Source organism: Solea senegalensis, linkage group LG13 (genome assembly GCF_019176455.1).
Source record: "Solea senegalensis isolate Sse05_10M linkage group LG13, IFAPA_SoseM_1, whole genome shotgun sequence".
NCBI lineage: Eukaryota > Metazoa > Chordata > Actinopteri > Pleuronectiformes > Soleidae > Solea > Solea senegalensis.
In genome coordinates this window covers 9,500,158-9,521,161 of record NC_058033.1, presented here as the reverse complement: position 1 = coordinate 9,521,161, position 21,004 = coordinate 9,500,158, and the positions used below count along the sequence as shown (strand labels likewise).

The window sequence follows — 21,004 nt, the reverse complement described above, 5'->3', positions numbered from 1 at the left end:
ATGATTGATGCACACGGCACCTTTAAACTGTGCTTAATTCAATGTGTGTGCAGAGAGTGAAATTCTTCATTTTTCATCTTGATTCTTTAGGGTTGGGCCTGCTGTGTACCTTTGGCTCAGGTTTAGGACGCATGCTTTTTGTGCGTGTGTGATACTACAGTAAAGACATGAGAATTAATTGTCTGTGCTCTACTGACAGGAAACCCCAGCCCCGAGGAGGAAGAGGCCAGGAGGATCTCCGAGATGGGCAAACCCATTCTGGGAGAGCACAGCAGGCTAGAGGTCATCATAGAGGAGTCCTGTGAGTTCAAGGTGTGTGAGTGGCTAACAGACAGACAGACTAGCAGTTGAGCTGTGAATTCGTCTGAAAAGGAAGCTTGGGAAAATCGACCATGACTTTTGTAGCCATAGAATAACCCCTGTATATGTACTTTAGTATATGTTTCTACAGCAGCCTGAATAACAAAGCAGACAGAGCAAAGCAAAGGCTTTTATTACACAAATGAAGAATAGTTCCCTTTACCGTATAAACCATTAGGTGTCACTACGTCTTACACACTGGACTTGTGACTTTTGATTCGGTAGGAAAAGTCTCTCCATTGTTTCATGATAACAAAGAGGATCCCCTTTTGGTGGGGTTCTGGTTCCTAGAGTGAATTAAAAAAGTTGTGGTATACTGTAAAAGTTCCTTTTAGATTTAGTGTCAGAGCCCTGAGACTTTAACAAAGGTTTAAACTAGCTTTAAATATGCTGTTATATATTAAAAAATATATGGGTTTTCATAAAACCAAAGTAGAGTTTTGGACTTTTGCTGTGTGGAGGAGTTTTAAATCATGCTTTATCTCATTAACCACCTGCTGCCCTCTCACACATCAGACTCCCAATGGAGTACTAGACCAGGTACAGTTACTGCCAGCAGCATGTTGTTTGTTTTTCCTCCTCCTCATCATACTCTTGTCATTATGAACATCATGTATGCTCACTTCTGCTTTATTTCATTTCTGAACTTTTCTTATCGTGTCTTATGCATTTTGATTTGAGATGCACTGAGGCAAAGTTTGGGTGTCACTGTGTGTGTAAGCAATGTAACGGTCAATTCATTCTGAATGTATTTAAAATGCTCAGCAGAGCAGGGTCTCACAGTGATTTGTGTGAGTGTTGTGTTTTGTGTTTTTGTGAAACCGGGCCATGTCTGCATCAACCTAGCCTGTGCCAAAAAGCTCACAATAAACCTGAAGTGATAGACGTGTGTGGCGTCATATGTTCTGTTTGCGCCTAATTACTGACCTATTTAATTTTGCTCCAGGAAACTGTGGACAAACTGATAAAGGACACCGACATGGCTGGAGTGATTGGGACTCATTCATGGAAAGAGCAGTTCATTGAAGCAGTCACAGTCAGTGCAGGTGAGTGACAAGTAGATGTGTTTCTGTACATGGTAATTACATTGCATTTATATGGCACTTTTTCATTCCTAACTGAAAGAGTTTGTGTAAATTAAAAGCCACTTACACTACATTAGTCACCTTAAGTATCGTGGGACACTTGTTCAACCTCTTGAGCCACAGTTTGTGTGTGTGATTCTTCCATACAGTATTTTAATATTTGTCACAATAAAGAGGTCCATTTCACCTGTGTTTTTCTTGTGTTGTCTGTAAACACTATCACAGATTTTTAAGTTATACAAATTGTGCATGCTAACACTTATTGAGCATAAGCTTGAAGTCATTTGTACTCGTGCAAAAAACTGTACATCTACTTGCAGAATTGTCCAAATAATGTTCCTTTGACACCTACTACCTACCTAACCAGTGTTGTAGACCAGTTGTTTTGTTGCTGATGCCTGAGTAGCTATCATTTCACAGAGGGGATCTGTATGCAGAGTAGCTGCAGTGAAACAGCTAATCGTCCCATCCGTCCTCTCTGAACTGCCCTGCTATTGGTCAAAGCCGCAAATGAAAAGATAGAATTGGCAAAGTCTGTAAACAATGCCTAGCGGTACAGAGGTAATCTGAAAGGTTATTATTGAATTATTGATCCGCATAAATTAGAAAGTTCTCCCTACTGTATATATAATGTTATGACTGTCTTCCAGTTTACAGCTCAACTATGACACTATAGGCCAACTGGCCTGAAATGTAAGGGCATCAATTGTGGCTGCCCTCTGTTTGTTATGTTGATTTATTGTCCCTGTTTGTTCTATGTTTAGGTGATGGGGATGAAGAGGAGGGACAAGAGCAGCGAATGCCGAACTGCTGTGACTATTTCATGCACATAGTGTGTATTTTTTGGAAGATTTTGTTCGCTTTTGTTCCGCCCACCGGGTACTGGAATGGTTGGGCGTGCTTCATTGTGTCCATCTCTGTCATTGGCTTCCTCACTGCCATTATTGGAGACCTCGCCTCCCATTTTGGCTGCACTGTAGGGCTGCGAGATGCTGTCACTGCAGTTGTCTTTGTGGCACTGGGAACTTCACTCCCTGGTGAGTTGGTTCTACGAATGGACCTCAGGTTTTTATTTATTGAAACAAATGCAATTAGGTCATGTTAGGTTGAGGTATATTGTCCACAATGTAGAAAATTGTCTCCACATAAAAACACAATATACGTTATTACAGCGTTTTGGTATGTGTTTTTGAAGAACTTTAATGTCCTACAAGAGACAAGACACAACTCAAATTAATTAATACTCATAATCGACATCTGCATCCAAAATCCATGTGGCTGCCTCCCTTTGTTCATTTGGGTTATTGCCATGGGAAAAAATTTGCTTTATGGCTTGATGAGTGTTAATTTTATGATATCAGTAACTCCAACCAGAGGCCAGTTTTTTAGCTTGGACACAACTCTGAAACTTAATTTCCTTCCTGCAGATACCTTTGCCAGTAAAGTGGCTGCCACTCAAGATCAGTATGCAGATGCATCTGTGGGGAATGTGACAGGAAGTAATGCAGTTAATGTGTTTCTGGGCATTGGAGTGGCCTGGTCCGTGGCTGCTGTATACTGGGAAGTCAAAGGTGAGGTCTTCCACGTGGAACCTGGCTCGCTGGCCTTCTCCGTCACACTCTTCACCATTTTTGCCTTTTTCACTGTGGGAGTGCTGATGGTACGCCGGAGGCCGTCTGTAGGAGGTGAACTGGGAGGCCCAAAAGTTCCCAAAGTCGTCACTTCACTGCTTTTATTTGGACTTTGGTTTCTCTATATCCTTTTCTCCAGCTTGGAGGTCTACTGCCATATACCAGGCTTCTAAGATTGGACACTCATTCACACACACACACACACACACACAAACACACTACTCAGACACCGATCTGGTCAGTTAACAACCATTGAAAAGACCTGTCACCACTTGATTACTGCTGCCATGGTTCATGAAGAACATTTGCATACTACACATGCAGATCTGTGCGTTTCCTCAACCCCAGGAAACCTCCAATTGTCAGCGAATGTGACTAAACTGATGACTTTTATGAAATAACACGGAGCGGACATTTTTGATTAGGGGAGCAAACGGTCAGCATATCTGTGAAGACACTGGACTTTGCTTCATCATGACTCTAACCTGGACTCATGCTTTTATAGGCTGGATGTATACATTAGATGCTGTAACCCAGTATTTGAGTTAGAAACATAATGACAGAGAGGAGCAATGTTTTACATGACTCTGCTTTGCATTATAGCAGTGGAACCTACTTTTATCTTTACACCTTATAAGCATATCATCAAGTTTATACCATGGCCACTTGTCATAGGCAAATAAGGACCTGCGTTCAAAGTGCAGCAATAAACATGGATCTGAGCATGATTAATCCACATTTGACTATTTACAGATGATTGGTAACATAGCTCTCCAGCTTTTGTGCATCAGTTTATAACAACTGTAACCCTGACTCTCGATCGGTAGTGTCCTCAGGGCTGTAGGTGATACGCGGGTTACAGTTCATACACAGACATAATTACCGACACTTGCAGGACAGTTCCAATGTTCTACTATTTATTCACACATGTACATCGCACAGCACTGACAACACAGGCAGGTAGGAACCAAAAACATGAGGGGTGTAAATAAAATGTAAATTCACATTAAAATAATCACCCATATTATACACATATACATATATGTTCTATATAATATGCAGTGCACAGAACTATTATATTTAATAGCCTACAGGAAGTTAATTTGTAATTATGTGCAACTGAAAAAAAGGGCATCATTAATATAAATACAAAACAATATGCACTCAGCTATTTAGATTTAGAACTGTTGGACTTATAAATGGAACCCTGCCAGCCAATCAGAAACAGGTAAGCATCAGTGGCCATTGTATAAAAAAAACACAAGCACAATTTGGTTACAAATGCAAACGGATACAAATTTGTTGTATTGCACTGCACCTACTGAAGTTGATCCCACTCTGAATATTGACAGTATAATTGTAATGATGATGCACACTACACAGACCCAATTTTGAAATGTATGGATTAAAAAAAAAAACAGAATTAATTTATAATAAGCCGTGTAATTTATATATAAAAGGAGAAATAGGTACCTAATGTCTGCCATTTAGTTTGACTGTTTGAAAGTGATGATTCATACACCACAGAAGTCCTAAGTGTTTATTTATCAATGATGTATTTCAATGTCTTTATAATTGAATGTATTTTGAGCTCATATAATGATAAATATATGACTATAATTTATTGTAAATTGTCACATACATTTTGACTGTGTGTGTCTGCATTGGCTCCATCATCCACACTTAATTACTGCATTATTTTCCCCTGAGTGAAGAGGAGGACGTGGATTTTGTGTAGGATTGCGGCATTTCATTGGGACCATGAAGTAAATATGCACAATCGCAGGGTTTTCAACCTTGTGACACATATTTGACAGAATACATTTAGTAACCGAAGGATAATTTAGGCATTTTGGAAGATTTTATGTTTTAATAATGTTCATATTAAAATACCACATGATATTAGCCCCAAACATGATATATGTCAGACAATCCAAGTCCAAGTGAAGGGGGTCCATGACAACACAATAACACCTTCCGTGCTCTGTAAGATATAAATTTGGTTTGTAAACAGTACCTGAGATTCCATTACAAATCTTATAAGCAGGAAAAGATAAGGATGATATCTAGTGCTAAGCTATGAATGAAAAGCGCTACAACCTGGGAATGTCCTTGAATTTGTGATTAACACCCTGATGAAAGCTGGCTCCATGCTGTAGATCCAACTTGTCTGAGACCAGTTTTCATATTTTTACTCGGTTATAGTCACACAGTTTTAAAGGACAATCATTTCAGAGGGGATATTGGTTTGTAATTTGAAAAATTAGACTACATGCTTATGGTGCAAATAAAGGGGCACATTTATTTTTATGTACATGTAAACTCATGATTGAGTGACTCTGTGCTCTGGGAATAATAGTATAAAAGACACTGATGCACCAAAGGACAAAAAGGCACTTTTTTTTTTTTTTTCTGTCTTAATGTAGCTTTCAATTAATTCTTAAAACTGTTAAGTAATAAAAAAAACACCCAAGGACATAGTGTATAAAGTCAAACCATCTCGGAATGGCATTAGGCTCTTTTAATCTGTGTTTGTAAAAAAAAGTTGTTTTTTAACTGGGATATGGTAGGTTTTCTTTCACTCTATTTACATTTGACTTTTCATATAAAATAAGACTAAAAGCTTTCAAAACTATAAAAATCCCTAACATATGTTTACTGTTAAAACATATGTTGTAAAATATATCTAGCAATATTCTAAAGCAATCCATAATTTAACATGAATACATTTATAGAATAAATGTAGAGTTGTTTCTGTGCCAGTAAAAATGTTTAGATTAAATGATAAAAAAAAAGAGTTACACACCTCGTCTTCCATGACAGCAGAATTGTGTCCGTTTGAACGATATTGAATCTGTATTTAGCAAAAAATAAATAAAATATAAGTTTATAGCACCATTTACAGTCATACAACTGGATGCACTATATGTGATAACTCAGTTATCTGTGTATGGCTGTGTATAACAGTCTGAAAATGTCCTGTAGCAAAAAACACTCATTGAATTAATATCTACTAGGGTGACTTGCAAACAAGCGAATGACCTCTTGTGAATTTGTGAATTTCTTGACGTTTGCTGCAGCGCCACCGAAAGGAAATAACGAGCATCCCTAATCGCCTGCCAGATAGTGCTCAAATTTCCCACACACCTTGAATGCAGCAGTTGTGTGTCAGACAGGACAACATGGCTGCTGCTGCGGGCCGATACTACGGAGAAGGAGGCAGAGCGACGAAAAGACAGAAAACGGAGGAAGGAGGGATGACAACGGTGAGGGGTGTCATTACGTATTCACAGTCGGTGCTGTAAATGTTGTTAAGTGTGCAAGCTTTTACTTTTTAATATAATATCAGCTTGTTAACGCTGTGCCTATGTCGCCGCTAGCTAAAATGAAGAAGCTAACTAGCCATGTTGCCCCCAAGAAAACCAGTTAAGTGCTCGCTCAGGTTTAGAATTGGACACATTTAAGTGGTCAAAAGTAGTTTTCGAATTATAATAGCCAGTCAACATTACTGTTGCAAGCAATAGTTGAACATAAGATGAAGAAATGACCCCCTTCCCCGCTGAAATCCGTAAACGCTCACGTTGATGATGGCTAAGGCTAATCTGGAACGCTCTCACTGGTCACTTTAAAAGATACATCGGTTTAACGCTTATGTCTGACCCGGCAGTCGCATAGTAGAAACTCAATGTATTTAGGCATGAATGCATGATCGAGGCGACCTATTGAAAGGGGATTTCGTGTATTTAAATCATGGCGTGGCAGTTCATCTTCTAGGGATATTCACCTATAAATATTTCTACGGAATAAGTGGTCGAAAAAATTCTCGTCTGAAAATGCCCAGTTGATGTCAGAGGAGAATGGCATGACTGGTTCAAAATGATAGAAAAGCTATAGTAACACAAACAAGCAACGTATGGAGAAGAACATCACTAAAAGCAAAGCATGTAGCACCGTGAAGCAGGTTGAGGACATCTGATAAAGTGACAGGAGTGGTCTTATGTAGAATAATATAAATAATATGTAGAATAATATAAATAATATAAAATATATTTCCTTCCCGTGTGGCTAGGAAATATATTTTGTGGGACTGCCATTCACTAATATTAAGCTGTCCACCAGTGGTGCAAATATTTAATCATTTATCTAAAAAAAACTTTCTCTTTTTTTTGTAGGAGAGCTACGAAGACCCTCACAAACCACTGCCCTCCCAGGTGGTGCACATCAGGGGTTTGGTGGATGGTATTATGGAGGCTGACCTGGTTGAGGCTCTACAGGAGTTTGGAGCCATCAGGTAACACCAAGCGTGTGCTTGGTCACCTATTAATTTTAGAATTGATTTTATCGATTGCTTTTAATGTACTTCAGTGCTTAGCTCCCATCTATATTGCTGATTTGCTGATCGTCATGAGCCTGAGCACAGCCTTAAATCCTTGAACAGGGCTTGGTTAATGGTTTCTGATTCCCAGATAAAGCTTCATTGATTTTTGCCCTTAGATTCTGATTCTGATTAATTTATTGACAGTTATGTGGTTATGATGCCCAAGAAGCGCCAGGCCCTGGTTGAGTATGAGGACATGAATGGCTCCTGCAATGCTGTTACTTATGCCGCTGAGAACCAGGTGTACATCGCAGGCCACCCTGCCTTCATCAACTACTCCACCAGCCAAAAGATTTCTAGGCCAGGAGACTCGGATGACACACGGAGCGTCAACAATGTGCTGCTACTCACCATCATAAACCCTATATATCCTATCACTACGGTAATGTGATTATAAAAACATGTTTTGTGTGAAGTGACGTGTCACATCAGTATATGTAGTATTGTGTTGACTGCAGTTGTAAAATATTACCGTGTTGGTGCGTCCTGAAATAAGCGCTAAACAAATAGTTGGTGCAGCCATATAAATTAATATGTGCATGTGGTTTCAGGTGATGACAGAGTAGTCTTGTGCATTAGTCTTGAAAGCTTATTATGTCAACAACGCACCTTGATATTGATGTTGTTGTAGAATTTGTGTCCTCTGCTGGAGTTCTACTAAAATAAATGTGTTATATTTTATTGTGTATAAATTCTGTTTTGTTGAATTTACTTTTTTGCTTAATTGCAATTTTTGTGTGTGTTGTGAAGAGCACACATTTACTTGTGTTTTTGTGCTTTTACAGGATGTGCTCTACACCATTTGCAACAACTGTGGTCCTGTACAGAGGATTGTCATCTTCAGAAAGAATGGCGTTCAGGCCATGGTTGAATATCCTTCAGAAGATTCTTACATTTTTATTGAACATGCATTTGGACAGACACATGTTGAATCATAGTTGGCAACTTAGAAATCTATAGTCAGAACTCACCTTAACTGATTGTTGCCACATTCGATACTGTCCAAAGTGCCCAGAGGGCTAAAGCTTCCTTGAATGGGGCAGACATCTATTCCGGTTGTTGCACTCTCAAGATAGAATATGCCAAGGTGAGTGTATGACAGTATTTAATCGTTTTTTGTACCTGGAGAATTGGTTTTAGATTTTAATGAAAAGAAACATTTTTATTCAAATAATGCAATCCTTTCCACAGCCAGCACGCCTTAATGTCTTCAAGAACGACCAAGACACGTGGGACTACACAAACCCCACTTTGAGTGGCCAAGGTAATATGCAGTCCCCAGCCTTTCTTTCGTCCATTTTTACTTCTTCTTTTCCTCTCATGCTGCTGTATGGGATGGTTAGATTTCGCTGCCTCCGGGAGTATTGCCTTTGGTCACAAATGAATGCTTTACGAACTCGTTGTTCACTGGCAGTATTCCTGTGATGCCTTCACAGTCTTCATGCATTTTTCCTCGCCACAGTGCAGGCACTTGGTAAGGGCATGAGGAGCAACCTCAATGGCAGCCAACCCCAATGACAGGCTTATGCATGTAAAACGCCCAGTGCATCCATCACTGTAGGCACACTATTCTACCCACCAGTTCACATTCCCCATAGAGCATGTCACAGCTGCACAACCACAACTCACTGCCTGGTCTGATGCAGTAATTACTAGAGACTGTTACACCTGTCGGCATTCTTTCAAACATAGTGGAGATTTTATATTAGGTTTATAATAGACACTGTATTTGCTTGACTAAATAGACTCAATAGACCAATAAACATGTCTGTGGTTAAAGGTCCCATGAGATCTGAAATGTTTCTTAGATTTTCATACACTGTATGTTTAGTCTGGGATTTAGTGGCTTTGGAGCTGCAGCAGAACATATACTGTCAAGAGCTACTGACAATGGAGCTAAAGATATATACTTTAGGCCACAAGGATATTGTGCTTCTCATGGAACCTTTAATGTTGTACATTAGAAACACACTTTATGCCATCTACAATGTTGAGCCTTCAGTTTAATTTTTAAAGAAATTAATTATACCCTCAATTACTAAATGTGTTTTATTGATATAAACAATGGTCATGGCTTTCCTAATAACTCTAGGAGAAGACGTCTTCTCATTCACTTTTGTCCATCAAAAGACGTTAATATACAGAATACTACTTTCTGATGTCAGGTTTGCTGGAGAAAAAAAACTCAAATGTTATGTGCATCCAGATGAACAATGCTAATTGATGGAACACATTTGCCATTGAATTTTTGTGGACAGCAGTACAACTTTGTGGTACATTAGACCTAACTTAATTTTATTCTTCTTTTTTTATTAGACACTGTAAAAGATGTAATTGTTTCTCCTGTACACAACCAGTACACTGCAGCTTTCATACAGATGTTTGACATCTTGTCCGCTCCGGACATATCTTGATATTGTGGTCTGTGCTGCCTTTATGAATCAGAGGTACTCCTTGTGTCCTCACTGTGCAAACTCACACAAGCTTACCTCAACCTCTAAGCAGACACATGCTGCACAGACGCAGTGCCTTCTACAGCTACCGCACAACAGCACCCACAGCTAATTAATGAGCTGTGTGGCATACATCGGACACAGTGGGGCAACAAACACCGGGACACAACCTCAACTCAGTCCATCATCACCCTTATTGCCACCACCTGACATGGGAATCCATTTTATTTTGGTGGTGGACTGTAGCCACCATTTCAGTATGAGGGACAGAGATATTCCAATGCCATGCGAACAGACACCTCGCATATCCACCACAGACTGAACATAGACTGATAAGCATCTACGGCCACCTCTTTACCAGTACATCACATCTGCAGAGTCCTGAGGAGTCACCAGTTTTGATACAAATCATTGATGATGAGGGGCGGGAGTCAGGTGTATGGTCGTTGCGGCCGTGCCTCCTCGCCTTTGGGATGTGCCTGCCATAACACAGCCACAGGGAGCAACAGAGGAGATTTCAGACACACTCAGCCCGTCCAGGGAACAGATGACACCACATACTGGGGCAGTAAACAAAAAAAGAGGCCAGTTCTCTTTTTCAGACGTAACACCACTCATCTCTGCCATGCTGCGCCGAACACAACATGACAACACAACGAGCCGAATATCCACGACAACACTGCCATGACAGCACATCTTCATGCAGATATTCCCGATGACTTATTGTCAAGCGCTAGATGCCTTTTCACTTTGCAAGTGGCCGCTTTTAAAACCCAAATAAGCAAGCATCATGTGAACGCCCATTTTTACACGAGAAGAAACATCCACAGGGGGGCCCATGAAGACACAAGCATCAAACACCATCAAGCATATATGCACAGAGGCAAACAGTAAAAAATCCTTTCCAAACTTTTCTACATTTATGGACTCTGGTATTCTGTTTTTCCCCCTGTGCCTTCCTTCCCATTTCCCTCCTCTCTGTGCTGTTCTTGTGTTGTTTCTGCGTTATTTCATTTACCCTTTTTGGCCTATAGTGATGCCTTTAACGCCTCCCGTGTGATGCAGGTTTGGCTCAGTGAGTCTGTGGACTGACAGCGTACTCTGAATTGGTGCAAATGTCCTGCTTTGTGGTCAGATCAGCTGGAAATGAGCCTCTCATAGCAACTTTGAAAACAAACTGGCAGCAAATCAAAACCAAGCATGGACCCATGGATGCACTTTTCTCTCTCTGGTGGTGGGGAGACAAAGACGCAAAGAAGATGTAAAAAGGAGAATGAGTTGAGGCTGGAGTCAGAGGTTGCCTGGTAGCATCGTTGCTGAAGACTGCCCCCTACCTACCCACTGTGTCCCATGCTTCATGTGTGGTGCTGTAAGTATTTATAAGAAATGAATGAGTAATCTGACTATATGGTTAGAACGAAAATGTTTTAGCCTCCATGGCAATACTTGCATACACTACACATGTATAATAGTGGATCCTTCGTAAGAACCCCACATATGGACAAAATTAGTTTTCTCAACTTTCTGTTCTGTCTAAACTAGGACTATATGTAAATTTAAGTTTGGGATGGACATCGTGCTGGTTTAATGCAAACATCACAATGGCCTGTCTGAGCTGTCGGAATTGAAATTATCCACCCGACTCTTCGTTAGAGGTGAAGCTAAGAAGTAAATAAACCAACAATGACTAGAATAGAATAACGTGTTTACGATTGATTGGTATTATTAGAGAATGATATTTCAGAATAAAAATACATTAGCTCATATTCAACACAATGTTATATGTAATGTATACAGTAATGTGCAAAGGTTTCAGGCAGTTGTGAAAAACTGCTGTAAAGTAAGAACGCTTTCACAAATATAAATTGTATTTACAATTTACAAAATGCAAGCTTTTTTGTGAAGGTTTGGCTCACTTCTTTTAAGTGATTAGAATTTTATTTTCAAAGCATTCTTTACAGCATTTTTTTCCACAATTGCCCTAAAACTTTGGCAAAGTATTGTATACGCAAGGATTCAAGATTTGATCCTCCCAAGATTTGATTTAGTTTTTGTCTGTTATATTTATAATGATTTTTTTTTTATTTTCATATAGTTTACTCTATATCATTACATATTGAAACAGAGACGCATATTTGTTAATTTATTGCGAGTGACATTGTCTTTGCGATATTCCACAAATTTATGGAGTGGAGCGTTCCAGTGGTGAAGTAAGAACCACGACAACGACAGTTGTACATGGATTTCACTATGTAGAAGAACTACACAACTAAGTAGCTGCAAAATGTTCTAGTTCTCGGTCTCAATCAACATGTAGGCTTTTATTCTACAAAATTGGGTTATGCTTTTAGTAGTGTGTTGTTGGTGACACACAGTAATGATGTGTAATGACTGGAGGTTTAGCTTGCTGTGTGTGGGTGAGGGCGTGGGCATGTGTTTATATTCTAGAAGGGATTTCAATCTAGACACACAAGCGTCAACTCTAATCAAGAAATGATTTCAATATGCACTGTAAAATTTAGTTTTACTCAATTTAGGTTTTTTTTAAAAAAAAGCTACTGTCTATTATATAAGTTAAAGTGTGTTAAATGGCTTCATTCTGATAGTTATCACTGATGGTGGAGAGGTTGGTCAGTGATAATTGTGATAAAGGTAGCATTCACATTTGAGTCCGCACAATACCTTGACTTTGTTACCTTTTTTTTTTATCCGAGAGCAACTTGTTTTGTTACTGGTTTTGTGATAAGAAAGCATTTAGTTTGTGAAACAATTAAGTGCCCCACACGGTTGATAATGATGCAGAGACTTCACTATGGGTTTTGTTAAGTATCGAAAATATTTTGTAATTACAAACGGGACTGTCATGAATGATGTCAGGTTTTTTTCTTTCCTCAAGAGTTTAAGATGCTTTCATGGTATAATGTCTGTCACTTCTGATGTTAAACCTGTGTCTTATTCTGGTTTGTTAGTTTCCAATAAAATGTACGTAGACTACAAGTGCCGCTCACATCACTGACACACATTCTAACCTCTTACTTTGTATTTGAATGTTTGTGTTATAACTTAAAGATGTTAGCATGCACATTTCCACTTGATTGTAATTTTGGATTTGACACTTATATATGTGTACTTGCACAGATGCTGATGGTGAAGGCAATTGGAACAGTTCGCAAGGTGTGTGTACATGTTTGTATGGGGGTGGCAGATAAATAAGTGCTTAAAAACATTCTTAAATCTCCATTATGTCACATAGTAAACAACATAGAGCCTGAAACCTTTTTTTTTTTTACACTTAATGATGTCCTGTTTTGCATGTCAGTCACAGTCCCTTAGCACTTATTACTAATATAGTTACATTTTCATTGGCAACATTTTATTGTACCATATTAGATCCCAATGCCAATCCCAACAAACGTCAGAGGCAGCCTGCTCTGCTAGGAGATCACCCACCAGATTATGGTAAGTATGCAACAACGGAAGTGCTACAGTGTTGGGATCCATTATTTTAATGTATCTGTTCCTTTTTATTTTTATTTTATTGTAATTAAGGTGGGCCTCAAGGAGGATACCATAGCTACAATGATGACGGCTATGGGCCCCCTCCTCACCATCGCATGGGACCAGGAATAGGCGGGCGCGGTCGTGGTAGCCAGCGATATGGCCCCGGATATGGACCGCCACCTCCCGAGTATGGTCCTCATGCAGACTCCCCAGTTCTTATGCTGTATGGTCTTGAGCCAGCCAAGATTAATGCCGACAAGGTCTTCAACATCTTCTGCCTCTATGGGAATGTAGAGAGGGTGAGTAAGCCAAACACTATATACAGTATTTTGCTTGTTTCAAACTCATCGTAAACTCAAGTCATAAAAAAATACTGTGTTAATACTCCTCTGTTCTCAACTATATTCTTAAGTATTAGGCCCAGCATTTGCCTGGCCTGTACATGTTTCACAATAAAGCAAGAATTGAAATACTAGAGTGCTTTTACTTTGAAATGGGAACAAAATGTGCTGTGCTTGACATACGAGACAGATATAGACGGGGGAAATTGTGACGAAAGAAGATTTTCACTATATATTCTGTTCTATGAGTTGCTGTTGCCATTTTCATCAGTTAAAATGTATGCCTACTTTGAATGTAGAGACACCTCACATGCATACAATATGAAACTTACCTTCGTAATGTAATTTCAGTGGTAATGACTACTGGAGTTGCTATGGTTACAAATTACACTGCAACGCCTGCAACTGAGTCTAATTATTCAAGGAAAGTTAGTATGTGATTTATTACTTTATATAATCATGTTTGTGTGTAATGTATGTGTTTAGGTGAAGTTCATGAAGAGTAAGCCTGGAGCAGCAATGGTGGAGATGGGGGATTGTTACTCTGTGGACAGAGCTATCTCTCACCTCAACAACAACTTCCTTTTTGGACAGAAACTCAGTGTTTGGTAAGAAGAGCTGTTCAAAATCATTAAAACAAATACAGTATTTAAAAATGCCATCAAAGTTGAGATAAAGTGTACACATGTACATATGGATGATCTCTGTCTGTCGTTTCCTGGCTAGTGTGTCCAAGCAGCAAGCGATTGTGCCCGGACAGTGTTACCAGTTAGAGGACAACACAAGCAGCTTTAAAGATTTCCACGGCTCCCGCAACAATCGCTTCACCTCCCCAGAGCAGGCGGCTAAAAACCGAATCCAGCACCCCAGTAATGTCCTGCACTTCTTTAATGCACAGCCCGACATCTCTGAGGAGATATTCAATCAGGTATGTATTCAGCCCAAACCTCCATGGGTCATACCAGGTTTTTTGCAAACCACCTTACCAAATGTTTCTCGCAATCTGGTGTCTCCTTCCAGGTCTGTGATGAACTGGGGATTAAGAGTCCCACAAGTGTGAAGCTTTTCACTGGAAAAAGTGAGTAATATTGATTGACATTTTAAGATTTGAACAGGGTTAAGTAATGAGTTAGTTAGAACACAACCTGTCTGACCTGTTTTACACTGGCATGTACACAATGTACTCTACTATCCAGAATGTGGTGACTTGCCATAGTCTAATTTACCTCACCCACAGTTTCATGATACATCAAAAATAAATGTAACTTTGTTTAGGCTGCTGAAATGAATGAAAAGCCAATGCAGTCTCTTAAGAATACTTGCACAAAACTGTGTGTGTACTCAATTATGAAAACCAAGCCCCTGCAATTTAGATTTTTTAAAGTGGATACAATTACTTTATTACATTAAAATCTTGATTTTGTCAAGGAAATGTCAGATTATACGGCCCACGGTCTGAAAAAGTGTTTTCCAGTTACTTAAATTTGAGTTCTAGTTTTACATTTTGAATTGCACATTGTATGTAGGTGTATTTTGGTTCTGCTGCAGCTGTTGCATGTCTCATTTCAAGTATATTAATGACGATGATTAATGTTTTTAGTATAATGCAGCCACACACAATTGAACATTATCCATAATAATCTTATTAGTTGTCTTGTGTGACACGAAAGGTGAGCGAAGTTCATCCGGTCTGCTGGAGTGGGAGTCCATCAATGACGCTATGGAAGCCCTCGCTCTGATGAATCATTTCCAGATGAAAAATCCCAGTAAGTTCTCGTTAGTGGATTAATATAAACACGGATTACTTATGTAGTGTGTGTACTATAATAGTTTACCTTTTTTAATCTGTACATCTTGACTATCTTCTGTTATAGGTGGGCCTTACCCTTACACACTGAAGCTGTGTTTCTCAACTACACACCATACCAACTAAATATCACCCCCTTTATACATTTGTAATGTTTTGTGTCTTTGCTTAGTATCACACAGGTTTTGTGTGTGTGTGTGTCGTTGCATCTGATCATGAAAAATTCAGCCAGTGTTGACAAAACCTAGTGTGCTTGAGAACATGTTATGGCTTTGTATAATTTTATTTCAATGTTACCATGGTTTTTTTCCCCCATTTCTTTTGTATTTTTGACACATTGAATTTGAAAGATTTCACACTACCCTGAAATAACATTTGTGTTTTTAAATAAAGCTAACATTCACCATTAGGTGAAGACCAGTCACTGTCTTTAAATAAACTGTACTGACGATATTGAAAGGTTTATTATTATTTATTCAATTTTGAGATCACACATTCATTTTTCCAGTAGTAGTAGGAGAACACTTAAGTCTGCATCAGACAGAGCCCCCTTCAGACTGAACCACAATCTTACAATTACACACATCAATATTTGCTCTACATTCAATTCAATATTGAGGTGTAGATTTTTGTGTTTGGTTGATTAATAAAGTTACAATGTGCTGTTGCTCCTTTTACGTACTGATATTTTTGTTATTTAAATAGTTTTGAGTTAATCACTGAATTGTTTTACTTGGGTAACACTGTCTGCTGCATACATTATGTATTGTTTGCTACATCACTCTAAGAACAGTTATAAGATATATTCACAAGGGAACCTTTTAGTAATAGCAGTAACATCGCATCATCTGTTAAAGCTTATTCTTTAGCTTCATTAGCAGTTGGTCAAATCCTGGTTCCTAGTATTAAGAGTTTGACTACTTCTCTCACAGGATGCAGTGACGGCTTTATAATACAACTGTTGTAATTGCATGTATTTGTGGATGTAACCTGAGCACGTATACAGTAAGTAAACCATGTTTGTAATAGTCCAGACACTAATTTGTGTGTATCCCAAATTATGCGGCACTTGCATTACAACAACTTGTACTGATTCCAAAAATAAGGGTAAACCAACCTGACTAGTTTGATGTGCAATCATCCACCTTTTGTTTTATTCTTTGACAATGGACATCTTGACCAGTGCAACTAATGGTTCTTTTTAGTTAATGTAAATCAGGACAGGGTCACAGTAAGCCATCATGCACACTGACGTTGAGCAGGCTAAATGTAAAGCAGCCGTCATTTTACACCGGTGAATTTGCCGTTGTAATCTGTTAACGTGAACCCAGACCGCACTGATATTCAGTGGAGCACACAATTCCAGCGATTTTAAAATGGAAAGAAACCCCTGGAGCCGTATTAAAAGCAGCCCCTTCTGGACCCTTGTCCCATCCACAGTAGAGGTTAGTGTAAATTGTTACACATATACAAACAAATACGTAAGGAGAAAGAACATTGTGATAAAATGTAAAACTACAACTCCCATGCGCCCCAGTCGCGTAGGTGTTTCCGGTGTCTCATAACATATTACTTCCTTCCACACAGACCGACACGAACAAACCGAGAAAGGAGACGTTGCTAACTTTCAAATGCCGTCACCCGCGCTTGCGTATCGCTAGTTAAGTTTTTGTTTAATTTTCCGCCGTAAAATCCGCGGTATGTGGTGGCTCGAGTGCGAGAACTGAACACGCGCCGATAAACGTAGAGCGTTACGTGTAGGCCTTCGAAGAAAGTTTGGTCGAGGGGCCTGTAAACAACATGTCCTCCGCCTCGCAGTCTTCCTCCAGACGGCAATGGTGCTACCTCTGCGATCTGCCCAAGATGCCGTGGGCCATGCTGTGGGAGTTCAGCGAAGCTGTGTGCCGCGGCTGTGTCAACTACGACGGCGCAGACAGAATAGAGCTCCTCATTGAAACTGCCAGGCAACTGAAAAGCACGCACGGAGTCTTAGACGGCAGGTCCCCCGGTCCACAGCAGAGCAAACCCAGCTCTGCCGGGCCCATTGAAGCAGCAGGGCGGCAGCATGGAGAGCGTGTAGACAGGGGGAGGGGGGAGTACGGGGTGTCCTCTCGCCTCCCTAACGGCCTGCACAGAGCTGAGGATGCGGCTCTGTCTGAGGGCAGTCGGCAGAGCCCTAATACACGTCGAGCTATAGTAGGTGCAGTTCCCAGTCTTCATGGCGCTATACCCCATGCACTGATAGCTCAGGGGTTAGTTGCAGCCCCCCATGGGCTTTTGGCCCCATTATCCAGCTCCAGGGCTGGGGCCACGGCCACATCTATTGCTGTCTCAGCTGGCCCAATAATGGGTGATGGTGGAAGAAGACAGGCTGTGCCACTGGGTGTGGGAGCTAGTACGTCTGCTCTGGTGGGTATAGATCCTGCAATGTGGAGGAACAATGAAGTGATGAGTGAACTAAATGAGATTTCTCGCAGTAGGGTCGAAGGCTGGCCAAACCGCCCTAAAGCTGTGCGGGATGTACTTGTCTCTCTCAGCAGCTGTGTTCCATTTAATGTGCGTTTCAGGAAAGACCACAATCTGATGGGTCGTGTTCTGGCCTTTGATGCCAGTGCCACCCCAGAGTTTGAGCTCAAGGTGTTTGTGGAGTATCCTGCCGGGTCTGGGATGATCTTCTCAGGAGTCCCAGACCTGGTCAGGCAAATGTTTCGTGACTCGGCAAAAGATGCAGGTAAAGCAGTGAACTCTGGTCTGCGATATGTGGAATATGAGAAGCGCCATGGCACAGGAGACTGGCGTGGGCTGTCTGAGCTGTTGAATGAGGGTGTGCGTATGTTTAAAGAGCCCCCAATTCCAGAGGTGCTGCCACAGCCTGATGCAATGTTACCCATGGCAGCTGCTGGACGCCCTGTACAAATGAAGAGCACAACTCGTCGCCGCAAGGCTTCTCCAGGCTCGGAGAATGGAGATAGTGAAGGGAGACCCGATCAACCAGCAAGAGAGCCCTGGCCCCGAGGTGTTTACTCAGGCATGGAACCGCTTTCTGCCATGGTTGTCCCTCAAGAAGGCCCACCTCGATTACACAGCCAGCCCTCACCAATCTCAGCACTCATGGGAGTCGCAGACAGTCTGAGCACTAGTCAGATGTCCAGAGATAGCCCCAGCATGTCCACAGCCCACTCCTCCTCAGCTGGGCGTCCCACCAGCAGCAGCCCCTCCACCGCTGCCACCTCAGTCTCCCAGGCATCTATGGTGCAGGGTTTAAATGCAGTTGGGCCTGGCAGTAACACCACTGCTGGGGAGTCTTCAAGCAGTGCTCAGGGCACCCTGCTCTGCTGCAGCCTCTGCAGAGAGCGCTTGGAGGACACTCATTTTGTCCAGTGTCCCTCTGTCATGCACCACAAGTTCTGCTTCCCCTGTACAAGGGGATTCATCCGCAGCCAAGGTCAAGGAGGGGAGGTGTACTGTCCTAGTGGAGAGCGTTGCCCCCTGGCTGGATCCACCGTGCCTTGGGCCTTCATGCAGGGAGAAATCTCAACCATCCTGGCTGGAGACGGCGACGTGACCGTAAAGAAGGAGAGTGACCCTTGACGTCGCCTTCCTGATGTGGTGAATGGTAAGAAGGAGAGAAAATCTGCTTTGTTTTTGTTTTTATTAACCTATAAATATCTTCCTTTGTCAAATGAGTACAGGGAATGCAGCTGTCCTGAGTGGGCTGGGCACAATGTCACCATTTAATCATTTAAAAAATTAAAATGAACATATCAAATCCTTAATCTGGATATTTAACGAACAATAGTGTCCTCTTAAAAGGAGCTGCTATGTTGCCGTTTTTGGTTAATTTGTGTAACGGGTCCAATATTTCAGAGGATATTTTAATTTTAATACTCATCAATGTTGTACTATGTTACCCATCTGCAATACATGTCTCAGGTAATTCATCAATAACATACACATCAAGGAAAGTCTTAAAGCTTTTGTCTGAGTAGCCATGTATACAGTCACTAAACGGTGTAGGATTTGGGTAATTGTTTATAAACAACTGTTATCATACTTTCGGCACTGGATTGCAGATACACAGGCTCCTGCTAAAATGAGATCAGTGGATTAAAAAAAAAGATTAATGAGCGTAAACTAATTTTTTTTTTTTTCTTAAAATTGAACTGCGTTGTAGGCTTTTTACATGACAAGCATTTTTATAATTATCTCACTTTTGCCATGAAATATTGTGAAATATTAAGAATTCTCTGGGACTTAAGGTTTTAAACTTTGGGCTGTTAGACTTAACAAACAGGAACTTTAATACATGTCAGCATGAACATTTTTTTTTTAAAGTAATTTGCCCATTGAAGCAGTGGAAAGTGATATTTACAGTTACTATGTGGAGACAGACTTCATTTTCTACTCTTATTACTCTTACTATAACAGTGTTAATGGTCAGGCATGACAGCTGCCATACGTTCTTAGGCAACATGAACTTTAATGTAAAATAAATTTTACTACTCTGTTGTTTTTAAAATGTTCTTAAATCCTTTTCTTCTTCTTCTCCTCCTTCCACAGTGGATCAAACACTTTGAAAGCACTTCCCTGATATCTCAAGCAGAGGTCCTCTTTGGCTGCAGTTCATCATTTGTGCCTCTGAGAACAGAAACACTCTGAGCTTCAGAAGGACAAACACTCACACACGCACACACACACTCACTCGTGAGAGGAGGGACATGTCTCTGCTCACCTGTGAAGGATGAGCTGCTACATCACAACCGTATGTCGAGTCCTGACCACATTTCTCCTCTCGTCTGTCCCGCACCGCAGCGGAAGCCGCTCATCAGGCCTCGTTTTCAATGCCCGGGGATTGAAAGCACACGCTTGTTTTTAAGAATGACAATCTCTCTTGTTCTTTCATTTGTGTTGTTATATATGTTGCATACTGTCCTATACAGGTGGATGACAGATATAACTGATATATGGTTTCACAGAATCATGCAATTCAACGGAAAAACAAATGAATGTCCAAAATGTGGCAAAAACCATTGGGTCCTTAAAGCCAAGGATTAAAAAAAATGTAATCCCATACTATGTCTCTTAGGTATTCTCTCTATATTGTTTGTCAAAAATGTGAATTTACTTTCAATATGGCTATGTAATTTCTATTTTTGATACAATACAAATTTATATGTATTTGTTTATAGTGATGAGAAGACCAAAGATGGCTTCATGCGCAATGTAATTTTATTGTATTGTAGCTGTGTACGCTGTATTCACTGATAACCTTGGCATCAGTCACTAATTTGTTCATCTATCTCAGACGTAAGCTTGTCTTGTCTATTTACTTTTCTTGAATTGTATGTATGGTATAATAATTAGCACCACAATCTTCAATGGTTAACCCCACATATTCGTGATCTTCACAGGTCAATTCTACAATAAACTACAAAACAGTTCTTAGTT

General features: G+C 40.4%; 3 protein-coding genes across 5 annotated transcripts in view; all 3 read left to right on the top strand.

Moving 5' to 3' along the window:
• The window catches only part of slc8a2a (solute carrier family 8 member 2a), a 29,206-nt gene extending 24,499 nt beyond the window's left edge, over nucleotides 1–4,707 (top strand). For both annotated transcript variants that reach the window (XM_044042912.1, XM_044042913.1), the window contains 4 exons: nucleotides 200–312; nucleotides 1,307–1,406; nucleotides 2,210–2,482; nucleotides 2,873–4,707. In XM_044042912.1, the coding sequence (XP_043898847.1) occupies nucleotides 200–312; nucleotides 1,307–1,406; nucleotides 2,210–2,482; nucleotides 2,873–3,249 (863 nt within the window). In that variant the 3' untranslated portion in view covers nucleotides 3,250–4,707. The remainder of the gene's footprint in view (nucleotides 1–199; nucleotides 313–1,306; nucleotides 1,407–2,209; nucleotides 2,483–2,872) is intronic.
• Nucleotides 4,708–6,224: 1,517 nt separating this feature from the next.
• On the top strand, nucleotides 6,225–16,233 carry hnrnpl (heterogeneous nuclear ribonucleoprotein L). Of its 2 annotated transcripts, none has more exons than XM_044041475.1 (14): nucleotides 6,225–6,342; nucleotides 7,249–7,367; nucleotides 7,599–7,836; nucleotides 8,240–8,325; nucleotides 8,445–8,541; nucleotides 8,646–8,718; nucleotides 13,046–13,081; nucleotides 13,298–13,366; nucleotides 13,457–13,707; nucleotides 14,236–14,357; nucleotides 14,476–14,677; nucleotides 14,770–14,827; nucleotides 15,420–15,515; nucleotides 15,624–16,233. In XM_044041475.1, exons 1-14 carry the CDS (start codon nucleotides 6,229–6,231, stop codon nucleotides 15,680–15,682), a joined length of 1,620 nt encoding a protein of 539 aa, XP_043897410.1. In that variant the 5' UTR covers nucleotides 6,225–6,228; the 3' UTR covers nucleotides 15,683–16,233. The 2 variants fall into 2 exon arrangements, with proteins under 2 accessions (XP_043897410.1, XP_043897409.1); XM_044041474.1 differs by having other exon boundaries at nucleotides 15,399–15,515.
• An 874-nt stretch (nucleotides 16,234–17,107) lies between these two features.
• LOC122779296 (interferon regulatory factor 2-binding protein 1-like) lies at nucleotides 17,108–20,997 on the top strand. Its single transcript, XM_044041473.1, has 2 exons — nucleotides 17,108–19,172; nucleotides 20,117–20,997. Exon 1 carries the CDS (start codon nucleotides 17,357–17,359, stop codon nucleotides 19,145–19,147), a length of 1,791 nt encoding a protein of 596 aa, XP_043897408.1. The 5' UTR covers nucleotides 17,108–17,356; the 3' UTR covers nucleotides 19,148–19,172; nucleotides 20,117–20,997.
• The last annotated feature ends 7 nt before the right edge of the window (nucleotides 20,998–21,004 follow it).

What these genes read in the sequence shown, in the direction of transcription:
- hnrnpl (XM_044041474.1), top strand. Translation starts at nt 6,229, where the DNA reads ATGCAGCAGTTGTGTGTCAGACAGGACAACATGGCTGCTGCTGCGGGC. An exon ending in GGACAGAAACTCAGTGTTTG is followed by an intron (nt 14,358 to 14,475) that starts GTAAGAAGAGCT and finishes TTTCCTGGCTAG; the next exon opens with TGTGTCCAAGCAGCAAGCGA. An exon ending in CTGAGGAGATATTCAATCAG is followed by an intron (nt 14,678 to 14,769) that starts GTATGTATTCAG and finishes GTCTCCTTCCAG; the next exon opens with GTCTGTGATGAACTGGGGAT.
- LOC122779296 (XM_044041473.1), top strand. Translation starts at nt 17,357, where the DNA reads ATGTCCTCCGCCTCGCAGTCTTCCTCCAGACGGCAATGGTGCTACCTC.